The sequence below is a fragment of the Muscardinus avellanarius genome (assembly GCF_963383645.1).
Source record: "Muscardinus avellanarius genome assembly, chromosome: 11".
Lineage (NCBI taxonomy): Eukaryota > Metazoa > Chordata > Mammalia > Rodentia > Gliridae > Muscardinus > Muscardinus avellanarius.
Genome location: NC_137797.1, coordinates 88937422 through 88963634, shown reverse-complemented (window position 1 = coordinate 88963634; position 26213 = coordinate 88937422). Strand labels below are relative to the sequence as shown.

The window sequence follows — 26213 nt, the reverse complement described above, 5'->3', positions numbered from 1 at the left end:
CAGGAAACTTATAGAACTCCCTTTAGACAGCATCGGAGAAGAGCATCCCCACGCCACGTAATTGTCAAAACGACCACTGTGGAAGCCAAGCAGAGAATCTTAAAGGCAACAAAAACAAAGGGCCAAGTGACATTCAGAGGCAAACCAATTAGAATCACTCCAGACTTCCCAAACCAAGTCATGAGAACCAGAAGGGCTTGGAGTAACATATTCCAAACTCTGAAAGAAAACAACTTCCAGCCCCAAGTTTCCTACCCAGCAAAACTTTCTATCAAATTAGATGGAGAAATAAGAAGCTTCCATGACAAACAGAAACTGAAGGAATTTATTTCTTCAAAACCAGCACTAGAGGATATACTCAAAGAGATTAACTACAAAGAAGAAATAGGTAACACACACCAGAACCAGAGAAACAAGATTTTCCATCCAACAGACAACTAAGATTAGTTATCTGTCGAGAGTCATTATGTTAGTCTTATACCTATCTCTAAATGGTATTGTTTGCTTTTATTGTTGCTAATTTTTAGGATTTCTATTTGGAATATTAATATACCTTCAGATATAGCATTTGGAAATATTTTTTCCCATTCTATCAGTAACTTTTAGCTCTGTTTACATTGTCTTTGGATATACAATATTTCATTTTTTAGGGAGTTTGTATACCCTTCTGTTGCCTGTGCTATTGAAATCACATCCAAGAAATCACTGCCAATTTCAATGTTGTGAGGTTTTATGACCCAGATTTTCTTTTAAAAGTTTATAGTCTTAAGATTTATATTTAGGTTTTTTTTTTTATCTATTTTGAGTTAATATTTGTATATGGGTTTATGTAAGGGTCCAGTTTTATTCTTTTTCATGTAATTATTATTTTTCAACAATATTTAGTTAAAAGATTATTATTTCCCCCGCCCAATGTTCGTGGAAACCTTGTCAAAAATACCTTGACAATATATGGAAGAATGTATCTCTAGGCTTTTATTTAACTCCAGTGGTTTATATATCTGCCTTTATAACAGTACTACACTGTTTCAATTATTGTAGCTTTATATGGTTTGAAATCAGAAAATATATATCTTCTAGCTTTGTTCTTTTTCAAGATCGTTTTGGGTATCTAGAGTCCATATTCCATATTAGGATAGATTTTTTTCTGAAAAATAAATATATAAATATATATGATAGTTTCACCTAAAAAAAGAAAAGAAAAAAAATATTCTCTGGTAAGAATGAAAGCAAAAAGAAATATTGAAATGTTATCTTTAAATTATCAAAAGCATGGTATCAGACAAATGAAACTCTTATGTGAGATTATCATTTTTATTTTGGATAAATTGCTATAATACTAGATGTCAACCACTAAGCCAAGCATGGGAAGGAGGGATGGGGAGGGAATGGGGTGGGGATCTGGTGGGGGCTGACTGGGCGATGTGTGCATGTATGTCTACAAAAGTTTGTATCCCACTATGATGTATGAATACAGTGCACCAATAAAATATTAAAAAAATTTATGTTGTGAAATTGAAAAAGCCTTTATGCTTCAATATATTTTTATAAAGATAAACTACTAACCTTTTTAATTGTCAATGAAAATTTCAACTATTTATAAGTGACATTATGATACTGAAAATTTTTAATGCTCATGTTAAGTTCTGTAGGAACTACCTCAGCTAAATATTTTTTTAAATGATGATTATCAGTTTTAGGCAGCTCAAATGATCTTTTTTGTATCTTTGTCTTGAATTGCTTTGCCTCTTGGTTAATTCAGTTATTTAACTTTAGTAAAAGTTGAATATAGCTGCAGTAGTTAGTACTATTAGTCAACTTTTTCTATTTCTTATATGAGCTTTCTTGTAAGTTCAGATTTATGTAACATTTCATCTGGGATTTTTTATTTTTATTCATTTTTTTTTTTTTTTGGGTATTGGGGATGGAACCCAGGGGCATTCTACCTCTGAGCTACACATTCAATCCTATTTTGTGTGTGTGTGTGTGTGTGTGTGTGTGTGTGTGTGTGGTGCTGGGGATTGAACCCAGTGTCATTCTATTTCCAAGCTACTCCCCCAGCCCTATTTTTTATTCTTTATTTTGAACAGGGTCTCACTGGGTTGCAAAGGGCCTCACTAAATAGCTGAGGCTGTCTGCTAACTGCGTTCCTCCTGTCTCAGCCTCTCAAATTCTGGTATTACAAGCCCAGCCCTATTTTTTATTCTTTATTTTGAAACAGGGTCTCACTGAGTTGCAAAGGGCCTCACTAATTAGCAAAGGCTGTCCGCGAACCTGGATCCTCCTGTCTCAGCCTCCTTAATGCTGAGGGTACAATCATGTGCCACCACGCCCAGCTCATCTGGGATATTGTTGTACTAATTTTTACTGATTTCTTTGCCTTTTCATTCATTCTCTACATGGTTTCATTATATAAAGGTGTTCCATACCCTCAGTTTTTTTTTTTTTTTTGCCAGGCTGGGGATGGAACCCAGAGGCATTTGACCTCTGAGCTCCACCCCCTGCTCAATTTTTTATTATTTATTTTGAAACAGGGTCTCACTGAGTTGCAGAGGGCCTCACTAAGTAGCTGAGGCTGTTTGCGAACCGTAATCCTCCTGTCTCAGCCTCCCAAATGGTGGGCTTACAAGCATGTGCCACCATGCCTGGCTCAAGCCCTCAGTTTTTTTCACTTAGGATTCTGTGATCTAATATTGGGTTAGTTATGTAGCCTTTCCACTCACTATCACCCTTGCCATACTGGTGGCTCCACAAAGCTGAAGGTACCTGGCTTTTCTCAGCATATCTTCTGCATGTCCTACTGAGGGTTCTTTGTTCCAGTTTTACTCTCCTGCCAGAATACATTCTCCCATTTATGCATATGCAAATTGTGCCCTTCCTTCAAGTCCTAGTTTATTTATTTTTAAAAAATTTTATTGGTGCCTTATGCATCTTAATGGGGTACAAGATGATAGAGACATACATGCACACATCACCCAATTACTTACTTCTCATCCCATTCCCTCCCCCTTCCTTCGTCTCATATTTGGGTTACTGATTGATATGTTTGTTAATGTATATCATGTGCATTAGAGAATTTCCCTCTTTCCCCCTCTTGTCCCCTCATTTAGGTTGCCTTATTTTCTCATCTATAGTATCTCCTTTTTCCTCTAGAGTTCCTCCTATGACCCATTTTCTCCCTAGCTTCTACATATTAGGGAGAGGATCCGATTTCTTAGTTTTTGTAGATGACTAATCTCACTTAGCATATTGTTATCCAGATCCATCCATTTCCTTGTAAATGATGTAATTGTGTTTTTTTTAATAGCTGACTAAAATTCTATTGTGTACATATTCCACAGTTTTGTAATCCATTCATCTGTTGATGGACATCTTGGCTGGTTCTGTAGTTTGCCAATGGAGAATTGTGTAGCTGTGAACATAGATATGCATGCATTGGTTTGGTAGTTTGTTTTCCATTCTTTGGATAGATACTCAGAAGTACTTTTGCTGGATCATATAGTAAGTTCGTTCCCATTCTTCTGAGGATCCTCCATACTGTTTACAAGGCCAAGTTTAAATGCCTGTCCTTTGTGCTTTCTGCAGCCACTCCAGTCAGCATCTCCATTCTCAGACAAATCAGGAAGGGACTTTTTTTTTAATCTGCAGTATTTTGTGCTGTTAGCTCTTCTCTTGTAGGTCGTCAGTTATGACACTGCAGACCCTGGGTTTTTTCTTACTTCTCTGATCTTGCCTTTGAGTTTCTTCACTTGATCTTTTCTTAGTCTGTTTAAAAGTTGGTTTTGAGTGTTCTGTCTTGGACTTTTTTATTTTTTTCACTCTGATAGTAACATTTATTTATTTATTTATTTATTTATTTATTTATTTAGCAGTACGGGGATGAAACCTAGGGGAATTCTACCTCCAAGCTACCCCCAGCCCTATGTTTATATTTTTTAAGTTTGAAACAGGATCTGACTGAGTTGCAAAGGGCCTTACTATGTAGCTGAGGCTGTCCACAAACCAATGATCCTTCTGTCTCAGCCTTTCAAATGGTGGTATTACAAGCATGTGTCACCACGCCTGGCTAATAGTAACTTTTAAATGAAGATATTCAGATATGTTCTGTCACTTTTACCTTTCCTTAGAGCTTCAGACTTAACATTTTCAACTGCCCTCTTGCTCTTGTTTTGTGACTTGTTCATATGGCCATTAAAGTAACAGTGTCTAGAACATATGTCTCTCCTTTTACTTATCAAACCTGCAGCATTCTAATATTTTTCTCACTTAATGAAATCACTCTTCTCCTAGGAGCGCAAGCCATATAACTCTAAGTTATTCTCCAGTCTTTTTCTTTATTTGGCACTAAGTAACCAGGGCTTCTATAATCACCATATTCTTTTTGCGCCATTGACTTTTCAGTTATATCGAAATGCAGTACTTACTGTTCCCTTAAACAATCCAGTGGTTTCATTACTCGAGATTTTTATATGTTGCTTTCTTTGTCTGAAAACTCATAGCAAGAATTATATAGGGTGGATATGAATCCTATCATTAAGTATTTGATTCTAGCCAACTTAATTAGCCTTTAAGTACCTATTTCTTTACCTGTACAAACTGATAATTGCTCAGAAGAGGATTGTAAAGGAATTGTGAGGATCAGATAAGAATGTACACACATACCTGATTGAAGGGGATAGTACATATATGCATACATATAACTGAAGGGAGTGTGTATATATGTGTATACATTATATGCCTGAGATGGTGCTACTTAACTCTTCATTTTCTCTTTTTCTTACCTTTCCTCTACTTGGAAACCACATGAGGATCAATTCCTTGTGTGAAGTATTTTGTTTCTCTTGAAAAATAAAGATGAGCACAATTTGTTTATGATCTTATACCTAATTTTCTACTTTTATTATTTATTATAGTGACTTATTTACATGATTATTCACTAGAATATTATCTTTAGACAGGGAAATTGTCCTTTTTTAACTCTTTTATAAAACTTCTAATTAGAGCATTTGTTATGGTTTAGGTTTAGGAAGTCAAAAGCTTTATTAGCTGGGTCAGGTGGCACATACATACAATTCCAGTACCTGAGAGACTGAGACAGGAGGATCACAGGTTGGAAGATAGCCTTAGCAACTTAGTGAGATCCTCAAGAATTTAGTGAAACCTTTTTTCAAAACCAGAAATTAAGAGGGCTAGGGATGTAGTTCAGAGGCAGATCACCACTGGGTTCAATCCTCAGTACCAAAAACAAACAAGCAAACACACAAATGTGAAAAAATAAGAAGATCTGTTTTATCTTTATATTCTTATTTTGATTTTTATGTATGTACTTTGATTGGTGCATTGTAGTCTCACATAATTATGTAGATCAGTTATTCTGTTAAGTTTGTTCATTTTTAGTTTCACCTAGGAATTTAATTCATTGATTTTTATTGATTTAAATGTTCAAGAATATAATTTTTTCTCATTACTGCTTTAAATATAACATAGATTCTGAAATGTAATTGTATCATTGCTATTATTTCTTAGAAATTCTGCAATATTCCTAAGAGACTGTTGGAATTTAAAATTATATTGTGATTGGGTCGGTAATGGGGTGTGTGAAAAGATGAATAAGCTCTTGTTTTGAATGTTGCCAAAAGGTAACATCAGTGACAATTTCTTTACTGCTGTGTTCCTGTCACTGAACTCAGTGATTTATCTACATCATTTCACTTATGTGGTGTAGCATGGCTTGAGGCACCTATTATTTCACTCTTTTCAGAAGAGGAAACTGTGGCTTAAAGGAATATATGTAATTTACCTAAGGCTAACTAATAGGTGAGTGGTTATTATTCATATTTGAACCCATTTCTGACTCCAGTGCCTATGTCTTGTACTCAGGTAATAATACTATGAGGTCATAGAGGTATTGAGAACATGGCATATTCATGGAATGTTGGCAGCACAGAGCGACTGGAGTAAAGGTAGCATCCAAGAGTGGCATCGTTTTTGCCCTTGTGAAACAGTATTAATTGAGATACGATTAACTTGAGAAGGAAAACATGAAGCAAAGCTGGTTTATATAAAATGATAATTAAGTTAAATGTACCTGTTGAACATCTAAATGGATCTGTGTGGTAATAAGGTGAGTAGATAGATCTGGAGATCTGCAGATCAGTTTGTGCTATATGTGAATTTGTTGTCATTATCTTAGAAGTGGTAATTTAATATAATGGGTTTTGAAAGTGCTAATTCAGAATACTGTGTATAGTGAAATCAGAAGGAATAGGAAGAAAAAGCTGAGGTTTAATAGAGTATGAGCCCGTAAAGGAAACAAAGAGAGAACAGTAAAACTATTAAAGTGAAAAGCTAGGAAGTCCTGGTGTCACTTGGGCAGTCACCAGTGGCCTCGATTCTGTGATTCTCTTGTTTCAGCCTCCTAAGAACTGGGATCATGGTCATGTACCATCATGTGCTGGCTCTGACTTTTTCATTTCTTTCTCTTTTTCCTTCTCTTTTCTTCTCTCCCACCCTTCATGTATTCTACTTGCTTTCCTTCTTTTTATCCCTAATGTGATATACTTGAACATTTCATGATACGGGATAAGAATTTAACTTAGAACAATATGCTATGATCTTCTGAATTATGGCTACAAATATGAACATAAAGAGACATTAAAATATCTAAGTGTTATAGTGATATTACTGAGGCTTTTAAATCTAGGATTAAAGCCATAATATTCTTTATACCCTGAAATAAGCAATCTTTAATACATTTTACTAAAGAATCTTTAAAATAGCAATGAAAGTAATATCACCACTGTGCTAAACATTTTATATATTTTATACAATTTAAAGCCCCATTAGTAACTCTCTGCCCATTTTATAGTTAAGGAAGCTAAAGCACAGGTAACTTATTTGCTCTTTGTTGTACATCTGGTATGGTAATATGGTTCCAGAATTGTTTCTCTTAAATCACAAGACTGTATTCCTTTTCACTGTGCAATACTTATTTTCAGATGAAAGTTCACTAGTAGTATTTTTGTTATACATTATAATTAAGAACTAGAAATTCAAATATAACATTTCAGAAAAATTTCTTGTCATGCATAATAGTAAAGATCGTTTCAGCAAAAAACATTTGAAAAATATATACCAAGTACAAACTCAAACTATAATTTGTTTCTATATTTGAGTTAAAAATATAAATACCTATTTGTTAAGCTATAATTTCTTAATTATCAGATATGGCACATAGAATATAGTATTGGTACATAAGAAAACTATATGTAAGGTAATTAAATAATATATATCCTGAATATAGTATCACTACATAAAAAAACTGTAAGGTAATTAAATAATATCTTAAGATACCAATAAAAAATCAATATATCTTTAGTTTATTAATACCTAATGACCTTATAAATGTCTTTCTAGGAAAAAATGCAATTTCCATTGTGAGCTGCCTTCCTGAATTTATGGTAGAACTTCACTGACGTTTCTACTGATGCCCATGTGGAATAAAGGTCTTTATAATTTAGAAAGTCAGCACATAAGAGTTATTGCTAAACATTACTTTACTTAAATTTTAAAACACACATATTTTTATGAATTTTTGAAAGAACATTAAAAATTAATATAAATATAGTGTGTTGATTAGGCCCTCATCAGTATTTTTGTCCTTTTTTATACTGGCAATAAGCTTTGCTTTTATGACCTTATAATGTGAAACCTCATCACAAGATTATGATGGTTTGTTGTAAAACTACTTATAAAATTGTATTTCAATGTTATTTGTCTATAGAAACAATCCAGTGAAATAAAATTCACTTTAGCATGAAAAATCTTTTGTTCATTACAAAAGAAGAACTTAATACAGAGACAGTTTGGCTTTTGTGTCACAGTAGCTGTCTTTCTCTTTGCAGAGTGATGACTGTTTAGTTGATTGACTTCCATACGGGGTCCTCAAGTCATTGAGTATAGGAGTGCATCCGCCTTGCTCACTGTTGTCTCCTCCACCCGACCCACAAATATATGGACTTTTCTGAACTAAATGAATGAATATATAACATATGAGTTAGATATGCACTACTCATGGCAGTATGTTAGTATATACACATGTAGGTAGGCATTATATAATTGTTTTGATTGCCAGGGTCTTATATGAAAATGTCATGCTAATTTTAGAAACATCAGTTGAAGTATTCAGATAATGGTTCCTGAGGACTATTATTTTCAATCTCATTGCTTTTATCATCCATCCTTTTCCCTTTCCCTCTGTCTGCTCACAGCCTGTCCTCTCTCTGTGTCCTCTAATAATTCCATCCTTTGTTGTTGCTTTTTTTGTTCTGTAGTATCTGGAGTCCATCTTTCATCAGCTCCTGAGATTGTTCTGGACCATGATCACTCATCTCCTTCAGTTGGCTGCCTCTCTCCTGATGCCATCATTTCATCACCAGAGAATGTCCATGCAGACAGCGGTATCTTGAGTCAAACTGGGCCAAAAGCACAGGTAAGGACAAGCACATGGGAATAGGAAGTGTGTATACATAAAAATTGCATATTGGTTTAATTGATGCTTTTATGATTTTAACTTATTTTTTAAATATTTCTACAGTAGATACTCTAATTTTGAAGCAAATACTTAAAATTAAAAATCAAGATAATTTGATTATTTTGTGGCACAATTGTAATGTAAGTAAGTAGCTTTATTTTCCAAAATATGGTTTGGCTCTCATTTACTAAAACTAACTTAGCTTTGCATTTCAAGTCTTGTTATTTTTTTATTTATTTTGTACTACTGGGGATGGAACCCAGGGGCATTCCACCTCCAAGCTACACCCCCTGACCTATCCTTTATTTTTAATTTTGAAACAGGGTCTCACGGAGTTACAAAGAGCCTCACTAAGCAGCCGAGGCTGGCTGTGAACTCTGATCCTCCTGTCTCAGCCTCCCAAATGCTGTGATTACAATCATGCACCAGCATGCCTGGCTCAAATCTTGATATTTAAATGGAGAAACAGTTACCAAAAGGAATGATTATTTTTCTTTTTCAGGAAATTTAAAAATGTTTTCAGATATTAGAGTATCTATTTCAATTTTAGGGTATAAACCAAAAGGACATGAGTGACAGAGTCAATTCATTCCCATATTTATTGAACTAGGCATATTAGATACTTGGATTGGGTTTCTAAAGATAGATTTCCAAGTGTTATACACAATTTTATGTAACCTGATAGTTTTGCTAGAACATGATGATCCATTTAAAGTTCTGATAAATTTCAAATTCTGATTTACAATTTAAAATGAAAATTTTTAGGTATATAAATTTACGTACTGGTGAATATCAAGCGTGTTATACTTAATTGTACATTTTATGTATGAGAAACAGTTTTAAGGTTTTACTATATTCTAGAAAAACAATAAGTACTGTAGACTGTAATATTGGGAGGGAATTTTCTTACTGAAAAGATCAGGTTCTTGTAATAGTTTGAAGTCTTCTGTTGATTTACTTAAAGGAGGAAATAATTTTAGAACCTTTCCTATAACTTAATTTCCAAATGTGGTTTCTAATGCTCTTTGGATCTCTTTCTTTCTCTGTCTTGTGCGTGTAATGTGGTTTAGATTCAGCAATCAACACACACTCATCTGGATATCTCACTTTTTCCATTGAACTTAACTGATGAGACAAGTAATGGAACAGTTGCTATTGTAGATGATTCTGAGGACTCTGGAGCCCAAGTATCAAACACACAGCTCCAGCAAAAAATTTCAAGTCTGGAAATCAAACTCAAAGTTTCTGAGGAAGAAAAACAGAGAATTAAAAAGGTATGTTTGTATTTTCTAATGAACTGGGAACTTGATATATCCCAAACTAACTCATTACAGGAAGAAGGTATTGTTTTCTCTTTTGTGTAAGCTGTATTGTTTTGTGTATATGTGTTTGTGAGTGTGTGTGTTACTCAGGGGTGTTCTACCTCTAAGCTACACACCAAGCCCTCTTTTATTCTTGTTTTATTTTTTATATAGAGTCTCATTATATTTGCCCTCAATAAGTTATTGAGGCTGGCTATGAACCTGCAATCCTCTGTCACAGCCTCCCAAATATGAGGATTACAAGTGTGTGCCACCACAGCAAGCTTGGATGTAGGTTTGAACCAGTCATATTGGCTGATTGGAAAAGCCTTTGATAATACATCTGAAGTCTTCCATATCCATAGATTCCATGTCTGTGGATTTAAACACAGATTGCAAATATTTGGGGTGTCGTGGTGGTGGGTTTGGTGTAATAAACATGTATAGAACATTCTTTTGATCATCTTTCCAGAAACAATACAATAGAACAATTATTTGCATTATATTAGGTATTATAAGTCATCTAGAGATGATTTATAGTATATGTAAAGCCAGATTTGGTGGCACATACCTGTAATTTTAGTACTTGGGAGACCAAGAAAGCAGGTTGCTGGTTTAATACCAGCCTCAGTAACTTAGCAAAGCACTCAACAACTAAGTGAGACCCTGTTTCAAAGTTTAAAAAAATTAGGGCTGGTGATGTAGCTCAGAGGTAGCATTACCCCCAGTATAAGAGGATACATATAGGTTATATGTAATACTATGTCATATAACCATTGATATAAGGGACTTGAGCATCACTGGATTTTGATATCAGTTAAGGGATCATGAAACCATTCTCCCATGGATAATGAGGTATGACTATGTATTATCAAAGATATGAACAACTTTCATTAGGTATTTTTCTATTTTTCTGATTTAATTTTATTCTTTTGAAAGCAGGTCATATTACTTTTTATGCATATTTGAATTTTTTTAACATTAACTTCCTCCTATAAGAAGTCAGGCATTATGGGGATATTTGACAAAAGTATTTAGATATACAGCCATTTTTAATTACTTATTTGTGCAATCATCTTTCTTCCTTACACACACACACGTACACATTAGCAAATTTATAGAAAAAAATTATTTTGTGGTACTGGAAATTGAACCCAAGGACATTCTCTCTCCTAGCTATAACCTTAGTCCATTTTACTTTTTATTTTGTAAGTTACATTGTGCTTGCCTTGAATCTGCAATCTTCCCTTCTTAGCTTCCAAAGTATTGGGATTACAGGTGTGCTCTACCTTGCCTGGCTTAGAAAATTTATATAGAGATTTTGTCTACTGAAAATAATTAAGATGCTTTTATTCATTTGTTAATCAGTTTTATTGTTATATCAGTGTTGGATATTAGTCTAAAAATTAGAGTGACATGTACGATTTATACTGTTAGGCTTAAAACCATAAGTTCTATGGATTCATTCCCTGACAGATCTTTTCTTTTTTTTTTTTTTTTTTTGTGGGTCTGGTGATAGAACCCAGGGGCATTCAACCTCTGAGCTACACCTTCTGCCCCTTATTTTTTTTTTTTTTTTATTCTTTTATTTTGGTGGTACGGGCTTCCTGGAAACTCTTCCGGGCTACATTCCCAGATCTATTTTATACTTTTTATTTGGAAACAGGGTCTCTTAAGCCAGCAAGGCTGGCTTTGCATCTGCATGATCCTCCTGTCTCCACCTCCCAAGCGCCAGCATTACAAGCGTGCACCACCACGCCTGGCTATTCTTTATTTTGAAACAGAGTCTCACCAAGTTGCAGGGGGCATTACTAAGTAGATGAGGCTGTCTGCGCACCGTGATCCTCCAGTCTCAGCCTCCCGAATGCTGGGATTACAGGTGTGTGCCACCATGCCCGGCTTGATATTTTCTGTTTATTAAAATTTTATATCATTAATGTTGCAAAGTTTGTATTTTTCTTTTAGGATGTGGAAACATTGATAGAGAAGCATAGTGTCTTAGAAAAAGGCTTCTTAAAAGAAAGAGAGCAAGAGGCCATTTCTTTTCAAGATAGATACAGAGAACTTCAGGTAAGCCTCATGAATTTAAAGTTTAAAATGTACACTTCAGTTTTTCTGTTTTTACTAATCTATTTTTCTTCTTTTTAAAATAATTTTATTGGTGCATTGTAGTCTAACATCATAATGTACTTCTGAGTGATAGGGGCATACATGCCCATAGCACTGGGCCCCTCCCCACTCCCTTCTGTTCTTAGAACATGGTGTTGAAATTGACATTGGTCATTTCATATATGTACACAAGCGTGCACCACCACGCCTGGCTATTCTTTATTTTGAAACAGGGTCTCAATAAGATGCAGAGGGCATTACTAAGTAGATGAGGCTGTTCCTGCACTGTGATCTTCCAGCCTCAGCCTCCCAAATGCTGGGATTACAGGTGTGTGCCACCATGCCCGGTTTGATATTTTCTATTTATTAAATGGAAGTATTGGTTCATTCTCTCTCATCCCCACTCCTGTCCTCCCCTGGACCCTCCTGTTACTCCATTGGGGTTTCTTTTCCTCTCATATCCTGATTACTCCTTAGCTTCTGTATATGAGAGAAAACATATACCCTTCATTTACCGTAATGTTTTCCAAGTCTCTCCATTTCCCTGAAAATGACATAATTTGGTTCTTTATTGCTGAGTAGAATTCCATTGTGTAGACCCCATAATTTTGTAATCCATTCTTTGGTGGATACCTAGACTAATTCCATGATTTGGCTATTTTGAATTGTGCTGCTATAAAAATGGTTATGCATGTGTCACTATAATATTTTGATTTCACTTCCTTTAAAGATACCTGGGGTGGTATAGCTAGATCATACGGTGGTTCTATTCCCGTTTTTTTGAGGAGCCTCCACACTGGTAGTGGTTGCACTATCATAGTGGCTGAACTCATTTGCATCCCCACTAACTATATGAGTTATTGCTTCCCCACATTTTCACCTGCGTTGACTGTGGTTTGTTCTTGATGATTGCCATTCTAATTGCAGTTTGACGGACTTTCAGTGTACTATAGATTTGCTAATGATGTTAACAAATTTTCAGATACTTATTGGTTATTTGCATTTTTTCTTTGCTTAATTGTATGTTTAGTTCAGTTGCCCATTTTTGATTGGGTTATTTTCTTTTAGTGTTAAGCCTTTTAAGCTCTTTGTATATTCTAGATATTAGTCTTCTATCAGAAGAATAGCTGACAAAGATCTTTACTCATTCTATAAGCTCTCTCTTTAGGTTCTTGATAGTTTCCTGTGCTGCACAAAAGTTTTCTAATTTAATGCCATACCATTTATTAATTTTTGTTTTAATTTCCTGAGCTTTGTGGGTCTTTCTGAGGATATTTTTACCAGTCCCTATATGTTGGATTGTTTGTCCTCTCGTAATTTTATAGTCTCCGGTTTAATTTACAGATCTTTTATGTATATTGAGTTGACTCTTGTATGGGATGAGAGGTTGGGGTTTAGTTTTATTTTTCTACAAATGGATAAACCGATCTTCCTAACATCATTTGTTGAAAAAACTTTCATTTTTTCTGCTTGTGTTTTTGACACCTTTGTCGGAAATCAGTTGGCTGTGTGTGGGTTTGTTTCTGTATCTTTTATTCTGTTCCTTTGGTCTATGTATGTGTTTTGGTGCCCATATAATGCTGTTTTCATTACTGTAGCTCTGTAATATAATTTGAAGTCTGATATCATGATGCCTCCTGTATGGTTCTTATTGTTGAGAATTACTTTGGCTATTCTGGGTCCTTTGTTTTTCCATATGAATTTTAGGAGTGATTTTTCTAGCTCTCTGAAGAGGCTTCCAGACTTCCTTAATAAACTTATTTCTTCTTTATCCCAGTAAATGACTTTATTTTTTTAACTGGTAAAGTCAAATTCTCCTATTACTTCTTTTCCTCTCCTTCCTTTTTTGTATTTACTCCTTATCTGTTCTATTAGTAAAAGTTTTTGAGTCTATCTTCAAAATATACAGGTTTTGATGTCTTATTCTCATTGTCATTGCTACTAAACTGTCCTATGCTATTATTATTTCTCCCTCAAATTACTGAAGTATCTTTTAATAATCTTTTTGATTTTGCCTTTGCTTACAAACTGGTTTCCTAATTAAAACCACTTTTATCTGATTAACACTTAAAGCTAATCATGTTACTTCTCTGCTCTAAAATTTTCAGTGGTGACTTGATTTGGTAGCATACACCTGTAATCCTAATAGTTGGGAGGCAGAGACAGGAAGGTTGCAGGTTTAATGCCAGCAGAGCACAAAAATTCAACTAGATTTTAGTTCAGTAAAAAATAATAATAGGAGTGGGAGTGTAGCTCAGAGGTAGAATGCTCCGGATTTGATCTGTAGTACCAAAACACTGCCCTAAGTAGAAGCAGAGATATCTTTTCAGAAATCAAACCTCAAATCCCAATATTGTAATATCAGGTGAAAATTCTGGAGATTTTATGATGATAAGTAGGAATAAATTTGCTTTTTTTTTCTATATTTCCCAGAACATATTATGTGTGTGTGTATATATATATATATATATATATATATACATACATACATACATACATACATACATACTACCATTTCTTGAGGACAGATCAGCTAATTTAATCTAGTCTTATTAGTATATCTCATGCTTTTTAAATATTTTTCTTTATTTAGGATATCACAGAGATTCAGGAACTACTATATAGTATGCCTATCATCCTTAGTAACAAAAATGTAAACTTTATATTTCATTAATGTCCAGAAATAGATGACTCTATGTCAGATATTTTAATATCAGAAATATGGTTTGCCATATTCTAAAGAAAATATATAATATATTGACTCAAATATCTGAAAAATTTTGTCTAAGCAAAAAGGAAAAATTATATATTTGCTATAACTCACTTTTTGGTCAATGTAGGATAGGCTTTTACCAAAATTTTTATTTGACCAGAAAGATAGTAATTAATAAATGTTTTGTTTGTAAAATGTTCCAACCAGGTGTGGTAGCACACATTTGTAATCCCAGCATTTGGGAGGCAGAGACCGGAGGATTGTGGTTCTTGGACAGTCACAGCTATTTAGCGGGGCCCTTCTTAACTCAGTGAGACCCTGTTTCAAAAAAAAAAAAAAAAAAGACTAAAAAATAGGACAGGGGTTGTAGCTCCAAGGTAGAATGCCTGGGTTCCATTCCTAGTACCACAATAAATAAATAAATACATAAATAAATAAATAAATAAATTAATTAAAAAAAATCTAGCACTTCAGAGAACTGCAACAGTTCTCTGAATGTGATGTGGTCCAATTACCAGGATAGGTGGAGAATTGTGAATATGCTTAGCAGGAGGAAGCTGTGAGAGGTGTAAGAGCTAGAGCACAGTGGGTGTGTCTGCCTGTTTCCTGTTCTGTCCAGGGTGTGTAGCTCAACCAGAGGAAGAACAGTGAGTCACGCTGCTTTGCTCAGAGATAGCTATTTAAAGACCTTTCCTAGAATTTAGAGAACTCCACATTTTAGTACGATGGAGATTCCCATCCTTTCTGTCTTCTTTCTGTGACTCTCATAGCAAGTGGGTCAGCACCTTTGATAAGCACTAAGGAAACCTGGCAGCTTATGATAGCACATGTCATAATGCTGCCACATCGATAACATTATCAGACACAGCTGGTTATTAAATCATCATATCTGATAGTTGTCAGTCCTAGTTGCTATGCTAACTTGGGGAATTCTCTGCACTGTTATTTTCAATTGAAATGTGTTCTGGTTACGGTGACTTAATTATTTTTCTTGAGAATTTATTTAAGAGAAATTCTGCCCATGCTATTATGAGAAAATAGTATCTTGAAGGTTCTTAAATTTGCTTAATAAATGTATTTATGCAGATTCAGATGTTCTATTGCTCATTTTATAGATTATATTACTTAAATTTTGATAGATATTATTTCCAATATTTTTATGCTCTATATTAAAATAAGTATTAGTCAAGTTTTGGACAGTTGGGCCATCAGCTAAAGGCTGCTGTGGTAATCATGCTTTAAGTGGGGAATTAACCAGTCCTGCCACAGGTAAACCAAAATGTACTTTGCAGTTTTACATAGGAGTATAGAATCCTGAAGGAAATACACACTGAGCATAGTTTGAAGACATCTTGCTTAGAAAAGGAGAATGGAAGTAGAATATAGATTTTATGTTTTGATTGTTCTCAGATATTTGTGTTTTGGTACTCTATTTTAGGTTGGATTAAGTGTTGGGAATGGATACATTTCGTTTAGAAACTATCTTTATAGCCTTTATTTATTTACTTATTTATTTATTTAGTGGTACTGGGGTTCCTGGAAGCCCTTCTACCTCCGGGCTACACTCCCAGACCTATTTTATATTTTTGAAACAGGGTCTCTTACGCCAGCGCAGCTGGCTTCGAACCTGCCCGATCCTCCTGTCTCCGCCTCCCAAGCGCAGGGATTACAAGCGTGCGTCACCACGCCCGGCTTTATAGCTCTTTTAAAGACAGTCATTATGATGAGAGGATCATTGTGAGGTACATCCACTTATTTTCTGTCTTATTCTAAACTTATGTGATTGTATTATTAAATCAATGGGTTAAGTACTAAGGTTGGGCAGACTTCTGTCAAAACATAATAGAGGGCATGGAGTGGAAATTGGGAAAAGGCTAAATGAGTGATATATGCATATATGCCTTTGCTATCTTGTACTCCATTGAGATGTACCAATAAAATTAAAAAAATAGATCAATGAGCATTGCCACAATAAGCATTGGCATTAATTAATTTAAAACATCATTGCTATATAGACTAGAATTATTCAAAACAAACTGGTAGAATTTTTCGTATAACAAGAACAATATTTTGAGGGCATTTTACTTGGTATGTCAGTGACATAGTCTTAAAAGGGAGACTTTCAGGTAAAAGTAATAAGCTTTAAAATACTGCTTTATGTAGTACTTTTCACTAATTTATTTAATCAGTTTTGTTCACTGAGTTGACTTCCTTTAAATTTATAACAGTGGTTCTCGATCCTGGTTTACATTAGAATCTTTTGGAAATTTTTAAAACATACTAAACTATGGCCTTTTGATAATTAAAAATGTGTTTGTTACAAATATCAAAATGTACCTTCTAAATAAAGTACTTTAGTAAAAATTCTGCTCCTCAGCCTGTGGTCCAGTCACCTGGTTCCTGTTCATCTTCACAGGTTTAGTTTTATCCTTGCACTGGGAAAGAGATACTTATTACCCCTGCCCCCTAATTTTTACAGATGGTAGGAAATATACTATTTATTTAAGAATTTTTCTTGGTGTCCTTTTCATAGTGTTTCATAAAGGTTTTTTAATTCTTTTTTCACTCTAATGGGTATCTGGAATATTTGCTCCTATTTTCTTCTATTATAAAGCATTACTCTTAAATATCAATCTAATTGTTTTTCCAATTTCTTCTGGTTTAACATCCAGAACTTTACTAGGTTGCATCCTGGTTTTGATTATTCTACATTGATTATCCTACTTTCACATTGTGTATATATATATATATATAGTTTCAATTCTCAATTTTAATTTCAACAAATTTTTATTAAATTAGAAATTTAATATTCATTTTGCTCTTCTTTTATAGTGGCTCCTATTATATGTATGTTGGATTGTCCTTGCCCTGTACATTTGTCTTTACTCTCAAATTGCCTTCATTTCTTTCATTTCTTTTTGTTCAGAAATGTCTCTCCTTTTGTTCTCTTTGTCTTACAGCATTTTTAGCTTAGTTTTTTGGACTGTATTATTTTTAATTATCGTTCTGAAATAATTTTGTTATGTCTTTTATGAGTGCTCTCATGCTATTTGAGTTTTTTATAATTCTTACTTTTTAGCCTCTTTTATAAATTTTCTAATATCTTTTAAGTAACTTTGAAGTATAAATGTAGATTTTTAACTGTTTGGGTATATTTCTGTTTTTTGAATATTTTTTCTCTGTTTCATTTTCTGTAAAGTTGTAATTTCTCCTCCCCTTTTTTTTACTTAATGGTATTGTATGGGATTTATCTAATACTTTTCTTTCGTTTTACATGAAATAAGTCTCTCAAACTTTATAAATGGAGTAGTTAGTTAAGAGCTCTTTTTGTTATTTTTATGTGTTCCCTATGATTTTTGTCAGCTTATAGGAAATATGGTGGCAATATATTTTTTTCTGTTATTTCTTTTCACTCTTGTGTGAATGTACACACACACACACACACACACACACACACACACACACACACAAATTGAATCCAGGGCCTTTCTATTTCTGGACTACAACCACTGGAGTCCTATTTTATTATTTTATTTTGAAATATGGTCTCAATAAGTTATCATTGTGCACTGGCCTCAAACCTGTGAACCTAATTGGCCTTTTATCTAAAAGAATGCTTTAAATTAGGGAAGATTTTGAGACTAAAATATAGGTATAGTTTAAAAAAAGTACTGGCTTATACTTTTAAGTGATTATGTCATAATCAAGTAATTTTAGTTACAAAAATTAAATTGGAAATTTTTAAAGCCATTGGGAAGATGATGGTTATAAAATTTACAGATTAATTGACCATCATGGGGATGTTTGTCTCCCTCTTGTTACATTAGTCATCATGCATAATAGCACTAGAAATTATAAGTCTTATTCTGAGCCATTACTTCTTCAAATCCACAGTGACAAAAATTTTTAAGGCATACTATAAATTTAATAATAGGTTTTGAGGAGACAGAGAAGACAACATTAAATCTATATGTGAAGACATCTTAATTTCAGAAATCTTAATGTATCTATAATAGGCATCATAAAATTTGTTGTTTTTCTATTCCAAATATTTTCTACATATTTAGAATTTGTTACGTAGTTTATACATTTAAGATATTTTAAGAGAAAAAAACACGGTTGTGAGTCTAAACATAGAAACTCCAAGTATTTAGAAAACGAAGATTTTTTTTCCCTGTTTATAAATTTAAAAATAGTACTGAGTGTGGCGGCTCATGCTTGTAATCTCAGCGCTTGGCTTGGGAGGCTGAGACAAGAGGATTGCGCAGGTTCAAAGCCAGCCTCAGCTACTTAGGCTCTCAGCAACTTACTGAGACCCTGTTTCCAAAGAAAGTATAAAATAGGTCTGGGAGTATAGCCTGGAGGTAGAAAGCCCCTGAGTACAATAATAATAATAATAATAATAATAATAATAATAATAATAATAATACAACAAATTTAGAACTAGTTTCATCATTTAAATGTGTTAGTCTCATTAAAAAGATTTCTTGTAGAAAAAAATGTTAAGGCCATAAAACCAGATTGAGTTCAACTTAAATATAGGTATCTAATTTCTCAAGTATAATTCTGCATAAAATCTTTCTAGCAAATGCATATTATTCCTATATACTTAAAGTTTTTCTTATTTTTTAAAGTTGTGAATGATTCAGGGATACATGCTAAAACTTTTTTTTTTTTCTTAACTGAGGATTGAATCCAAGGGCATTTTATCTCCAAGCTATACCACCAGCCCTATTTTTTTTTTTTTTTTTTTATCTTTTGTTTTGAAACAGGATCTCACTAAGTTGCAGAGGGCATCACTAAGTAGTTGAGACTCGGCTCAAACCTGTGATCCTCCTGTCTCAGCCTTCCAAGTACTGGGATTACAAGCATGCACCACCAGGCCTGGCTTGGATGCTAAAAGTTTATAAACTTTTAATAACAACAACAGCAGTGAAGTAGGTGGTTGTGCTGGCACACTCTTCAAATCCTAGTACTTGGGAGGCTGAGAAAGAATGGTAACAGGTTTGAGGCCAGCCTCAGCAATTTATTGAGAACATTCAGCATCTTAGTGAGGCCCTGTTTCAGAACAAAAATTAAATAGGGCCGGGGGTGTAACTTGGAGGTGGAATGAATGCCCTGAATTCAATCCCCAGTATCACAAAAGGGTGGGGGTAATATATTACTCTTTGTGAACTGTGCTAATATAAATAGAATGAAACTAGAAATCAGCTATATGAAGACCCAGAGTAACTACTTAAACACGTGGAGACTGAACAGCACACTGCTGAATGAAGAATGGGTCACTGAAGAAATAAGGGGTGAAGTTAAGAAATTTCTAGAAACAAATGAAAATAGAGACACAGCATATCAAAACCTCTGGAATACTTTGAAGGCAGTATTAAGAGGAAACGTTATAGCACTTAGTGCCCATATAAGAAGAACATAAAATCACCAAATAAATAACCTAATGACATATTTCAAATCCCTTGAAAAAGAGAAATACTGTAACTGCAAAGCCAGTAGAAGACGGGAAATTATTAAAATCAGAACACATATCAATGAAGTAGAGAAAAAAATAACAATACAGAAATAAAAACCCAAAAGCTGGTTTTTTGAAAAAATAAACAAGATGGATGAGGGGGGGGGAAGAGAATATGAATCCACATTACTAAAATAAGAGATGAAAAAAGAGAGATATTACCACGGACTTCTGGAAATACAGAGGATTATCAGAAACTACTTAAGTACTTTAAAAAGCTATACTCCAACAAAATGGAAAGTCTGGAAGAAACTTTCTATATAAACATAACCTTCCTAAACTAAGTTAAGAAAATATAGAAAACTTTAACCAACCAACATTGAGTCAGGAGTAAAGAGCCTATGATCAGACAAAAGCCCAGTCAGGCGTGGTGGGCGCAGTGGCGCACCCTTGTAATATCCGTGCTTGGGTGGCAGAGACAGGAGGATTGTGCAGGTTCAAAGCCAGCCTTGCTGGTTTAAGAGACCCTGTTTCCAAATAAAAATATAAAATAGGTCTGGGAGTGTAGCCCAGAGATAGAAGGGCTTCCAGCCAGGAACACCAGTACCACAAAAAAAAAAAAAAAAAAAAAAAAAAAGACAAAAGCCCAGGCAGGACCAGATGGTTTCCCAAGCGAATTAAAAAAAAAAAAAAAAAAAAAAAAACCAAACCTTTATAGAAGAGCTAATCCCAATACTCCTCAATCTATTTTGTGAAATAGAAAGAAATGGACTCTTTTAAATACATTCTACTACACAGCCAAGATCACATTAATATGAAAACCAAATTAAGTCAACTCAAGCAAAGAAACCTATAGTCCAATTTTATCAATGAAATTTGGTTAGCAAAATTGCTAACCAGTATACTAGCAACATGAATTCAAAACCACATCAGGAGAATCATGCATCATGATAAGTCGGGTTCATCCCAGGGATGCAAGGCTGTTTCAAAATATGAAAAACAATCCATGTAATTCTAAATAGAACCATATACAAAAACCACATGATCATTTCAGTAGATGCTGAAAAAGCATTTGACAAAATCCAACACCATTTATGCTAAAAGCACTACAAATAATTTTAATAGAAGAAATATACCTCAACATCATAAAGGCAGTATACAATTGTCCCACAGCCAAAATCATATTAAATGGGTAAAAACTGCAAGAATTTCCCCAAAACATGAACAAGACAAGGATATTCTTTATCACCACTTCTTTTAAATATAGTACTTGAGTCTTTAGCCAAAGCAATTAGACAAGAGAAGGAAATCAAAGGACTACAAATAGGACATGAAGAACTAATAGTACTCCTATTTGTATTCCTATATATCTAGAGGACCCAACCAACTCAACCAAAAAGCTTATAGAATTGATCAACAAATTCAACAAAGTATTTGGATACAAAATCAATCTTAAAAAATCAACAACATGTTTTTCTGTATGCCAACCATAAATCCACTGAAAGAGAAATTTAGAAAACACTTCCACTCAGGATAGCCTACAAAAATTAAAATATTTAGAAATAAACTTTTATTTTATTTTTTTTTAAATTTTAAACCATTTTTACCAAGGAGGTAACAGACCTCTACAAAGAAAATTAAAAAACATTGAAAAATAAATCAAAGAAGACCTTAGGAGATGGAAAGATCTTCCTTTATTCTTGAATAGGCAGAATAAATATCATCAAAATGGCCATTCTTCAAAAGTGATCTACAGACTTAATGCAAGACCCATTAAATTATCAAGATCATTTCTCACAGGCATCAAAAAATCAGTTCTTAAATTCATTTGGAACAACAAAAAACTCAGGATAGCCAAGGTAGTTCTCAGCAACAACAACAAAAAAAAACATCCAGGAGGCATCACAATACCTGACTTCAAACTATACTACAAAGCCATAGTCATAACACCAGTATGGTATTGGCACAAAAACAGACACATAGACCAATGGAGCAGAAAAAAAGATTCAGAAAGAAATCCATACATATACTTTCAGCCAACTGATTTTTGTCAAAGGGGCCAAAAACATACATTGGAAAAGAGATAACCTCTTCAACAAATGGTGTTGGCAAAACTGGTTAACCATATACAGAAAAATGGTTAACATTCTCATCCACTTTTTCACCCTGCACAAGGGTCAATTCAAGATTGATCAAAGACTTGGAAATCAGATCAGAGACCTTGAGGCTCCTTGAATAGGGCATAGGTCCAACACTGTAGCACATAGGTACAGGAAAAACTTTCTCAACAAGACCCCAAAGGCACAAGAAACTAAAATGTAGATAAATATATGGGATTGCATTAAATTGAAGAGCTCTGTACAGCAAAGGAAACTAGCAAGGACCTCAATAGAAAGCCAACAGAATGGGAGAAAAGTTTTGCCACCTACTTCTTTGATAGAAGACTAATATTGAGAGTATACAGAGAACCCAAAAAATTCACAGCTAAGAAAACAAATAACCCAATTAAAAAAAGGGCAAGTGAACTAAATAGATAATTCACAAAAGAAGAAACTCAAATGGCCAATAAATATGAAAAAAATGCTTAACAGCATTAGCAATCAGAGAAGTGCAAATCAAAACTAACCTGAGATTTTACTTGACTCCTGTTAGAATGGCAATCATTCAAAACACAACAAATATTGGTGGAGATGTGGAAAAGTGAGAACTCTAATTCATTGTTGGTAGAATTGCAAGCTAGATCAATTTATTTGGAAACCAGTATGGAGGATCCTCAGAGGAATGGGAATGAACCTACCATGTGATCCAGCAGTACCACTTCTGAGTATCTACCCAAAAGAATGGAAACCAAACTACCATAGATGCACAATTGCCAAACTATGGAACCATGATGTCCATCAACAGATGAATGAATTACAAAACTATGGGATATGTACACAATGGAAGTTTACTCAGCTATAAAGAACAGCAAAATTATGCCATTTATAGGGAAATGGATGGAACTGGACAATATTATGCTAAGTGAGATTAGTCAGTCACAAAAAATAAGAAACCAGATGCTCTCCCTAATATTGCAAAAGCTAGGGAGAAAAATTATCATAGGGGGAACTCTTGACGAAGGAGGATAACCCATTGATGAACAAATACAGAGGCCGAACTGGGAAGGTGGATGGGAGGGGAAAAATGTAAATTTCCTAATGTACATGATGTACCTTCAGAAGCATATCAAAGTCAATTGCTAAGCCAAACATGAGAAGGAGGGAGGGGGAGATAATGGAGTGGGAACTAGGGAAGGGCTAAATGAGTGATGTTTGCATATATGCCTGTACCATCTTGTACCTCATTAATATGCCTATAGTGCACCAATAAAAATGTTATCATATGAAAACATTGCAGAAATATAATAGAATCATAATTATGGCACTTATTCTGGCATTGATCTTTTACTTTTGTCTTTTTCACAATATATAATTTTGTAAACTATAATGCTTACATTATAGCCACTCTGTATGCTATTACGATATTCATACTTACATTTATTACTCTAGGGTGTTTGTTTTATCTTTGCTAGATTGTCTTATTGAAGGATCATTTTTAGAGTGTGCAGTTTTTTTGTACTTAATGTTCTTGATAATACTTAGTGATAATTTTTTATTTTGCATAATGGCATTGCTATAAAATAGAAAACATGAACTTAAAATGTGGCTGAGCCTCACTGGGCGTGGTGGCACATGCTTGTAATCCCCGCGCTTGGGAGGCGGAGACAGGAGGATTGCTCAGGTTCGAAGCCAGCCGCACTGGCTTAAGAGACCCTGTTTCCAAATGAAAATATAAAAAATAGATCTGGGAGTGTAGCCCGGAGGTAGAAGGGCTTCCAGGAACCCCAGTACAACACCACCACCACCAACAACAAAAATGTGGCTGAGCCTCTTCTTTATTCAATGTTGAGACAAACCTTTTATTTTTGAATATTCTAGTGAGTATTCACTGTATTTCTCTACTTATCTCATATCAGGCTCTGACTTCATTCTAGAACAAAGCTAGAGTAAATGCTAGAGTAAACAAAGCTACAGTAAATTAAAACACTAGTTTTGAAGCAAATTCTCATAAAATCCATATGTATAAAATCATATCAATTCAATAGGTAGGACATAGAGCCTTTGTTTCTCAACTAGATAGTTGAGTATAAAATAAAGGAAAAATGATATATTTGCATTCATAGTAACTAGAAAAGGATGTGGAAGCGGAAGTCACATCCCAAGATTGGAACTCTTAAAAAGATTTGGGCTAGTTGGCTCCAAGGTCTGTTTTGTTCTATTCATATGAAGGATTTGAATTGTGGCTTTTCTCAGGTATTGTGCTCGTGTATTTTTATGTCACTCTATACTCCAATATAATGGAAAATTACAGTGTTCCAAATTAAAAACAAAGAGCCAGGCATGATGGTGCATGCTTGTAATCCCAGCATTTGGGAGGCTGAGACTGGAGGATCGAGGTTCTCAGACAGCCTGAGCTACTTAGGCCCTCTGTAACTTAGTGAGACCCTGATTCAAAATAAAGGATAAATAATAGGGCAGGCGGTGTAACTCAGAGGCAGAATGCCCCTGGGTTCCATCCATAGTACTGCAAAAAACAAAACAAAACAAAACACAAAACAAAACAAAACAAAACAGAAAACTAATTGTGGATTAAAGTAATTTAAAGAATATTTATGTTGATAAGGTTTTATCTGAAGAGGTCTACTCTTTTTCTTTTAATATTTACTTGTTGAGAGGGCTTTATTCTGAGAGGAGAAGATAAATATTGTGGCTTTGAAAAATACATGCAAAAAATTTTATAATAGAAAGACAAGCAAAAAAGTGAAAAGGAAAAGGGGGAGTGAATGTGGAAAGGAAAAAGAGGGTTGAGGAAAGAAACAGTTCAGACAGTGCTAGGTCCTGGAGCAGGGCAGAGGGAGGCCCACTCATCATTGTGGGCATGTGTGGGTGGCACCTGATCCTCGTTATGATGTAAAGATACTAAGCACCAATGAAAGTATAAACAGACACACCAACGAAGGGATGGCATCTTGAGGCCCACTTTAAGAATATGACAGGTAGAGTGAGTTTTGAGAATTTTGTTATTATTTAAGCTTTCCTGTTGATATTTTATCTTCATTAGTTAGCTCCAAATTTCGAGGCCACTTCTAGATGCATACCGTTTTCAACATTTTTGGCTAAGGTAGTTCTTTCCATTTTTTTCCCGTTTTTTCTCAAAACTTACCAATCTTGTTTATATATTATTTGACTATTTCCCTTTCCCTTTCAAAGTGTAAGTTCCTTAGAGGAGCATACTTAATTTTCTATGTATCATTTATATTTCAACTCTTCTAATAGTGTCTTGCACATTAAAATACACACATATTGTTAGTTGACTTTAGTATACAGTTTATAGTCTGTGAATTGAAGCATGTACCCCTCCAAAGTTCATATGTTCAAGAACTAACCCCCGATGTGATGGAATTTGGAGAGTGGAAACAGGGTCTCTTAAACCAGTGTGGTTGGCTTCGAACCTGCGCAATCCTCCTGTCTTCTTCTCCCAAGCACGGGGATTACAAGCGTGCACCATCATGCTCGGCCGAATATTATAAAGTTTTTTATGTTGATCATTTTTTTCTTGTAATTTTTTTTAATTTTCTTTTTTTATTGGTGCATTGTAGTCATACATCTTAATGGGACAAAAGACTTGTGGAGACATGCATGTACACATCACCCAATTAGCCCTTAACTGATCCCCACTTCATTCCCCCCATCCCTCCTTTCCATGCTTGACTTAGTGATTGATATGTTTAAGAACATCATGTGCTTTAGAGTTTCCCTCTTCCCTGTCCCATCCCCTCAGTTAGGTCACCTTACTTGTTCCTCTGTAGGATCTCCTTCTTCATCTAGAGTTCCTCCTGTTATCCATTTCTCCCTAGCTTTCTCATATTTGGAAATGCATCCGATTTCTTATGTTTTTAGCTGACTAATCTCATTTAGCATAATGTCCTCCAGTTCCATCCACTTTGTTGATCTTTATTTTAAACTTGGTTAGATTCAAAATTTCAAACAAATAAAA

General features: G+C 34.4%; 1 protein-coding gene across 7 annotated transcripts in view; it reads left to right on the top strand.

The window, feature by feature from the left end:
- CCDC91 (coiled-coil domain containing 91) overlaps nt 1-26213 on the top strand; it is a gene marked incomplete at both ends in the record, with an annotated part of 275982 nt that overhangs the window by 21003 nt on the left and 228766 nt on the right. For 3 of the 7 annotated variants that reach the window (XM_080705460.1, XM_080705462.1, XM_080705456.1), the window contains 3 exons: nt 8334-8491; nt 9604-9807; nt 11800-11904. In XM_080705460.1, coding sequence (XP_080561586.1) covers nt 8334-8491; nt 9604-9807; nt 11800-11904 — 467 coding nt within the window. Of the gene's footprint in view, nt 1-7486; nt 7506-8333; nt 8492-9603; nt 9808-11799; nt 11905-26213 lie in introns of those variants that run through there. The other 4 variants (XM_080705461.1, XM_080705459.1, XM_080705458.1 and 1 more) reach the window with 4 other exon arrangements.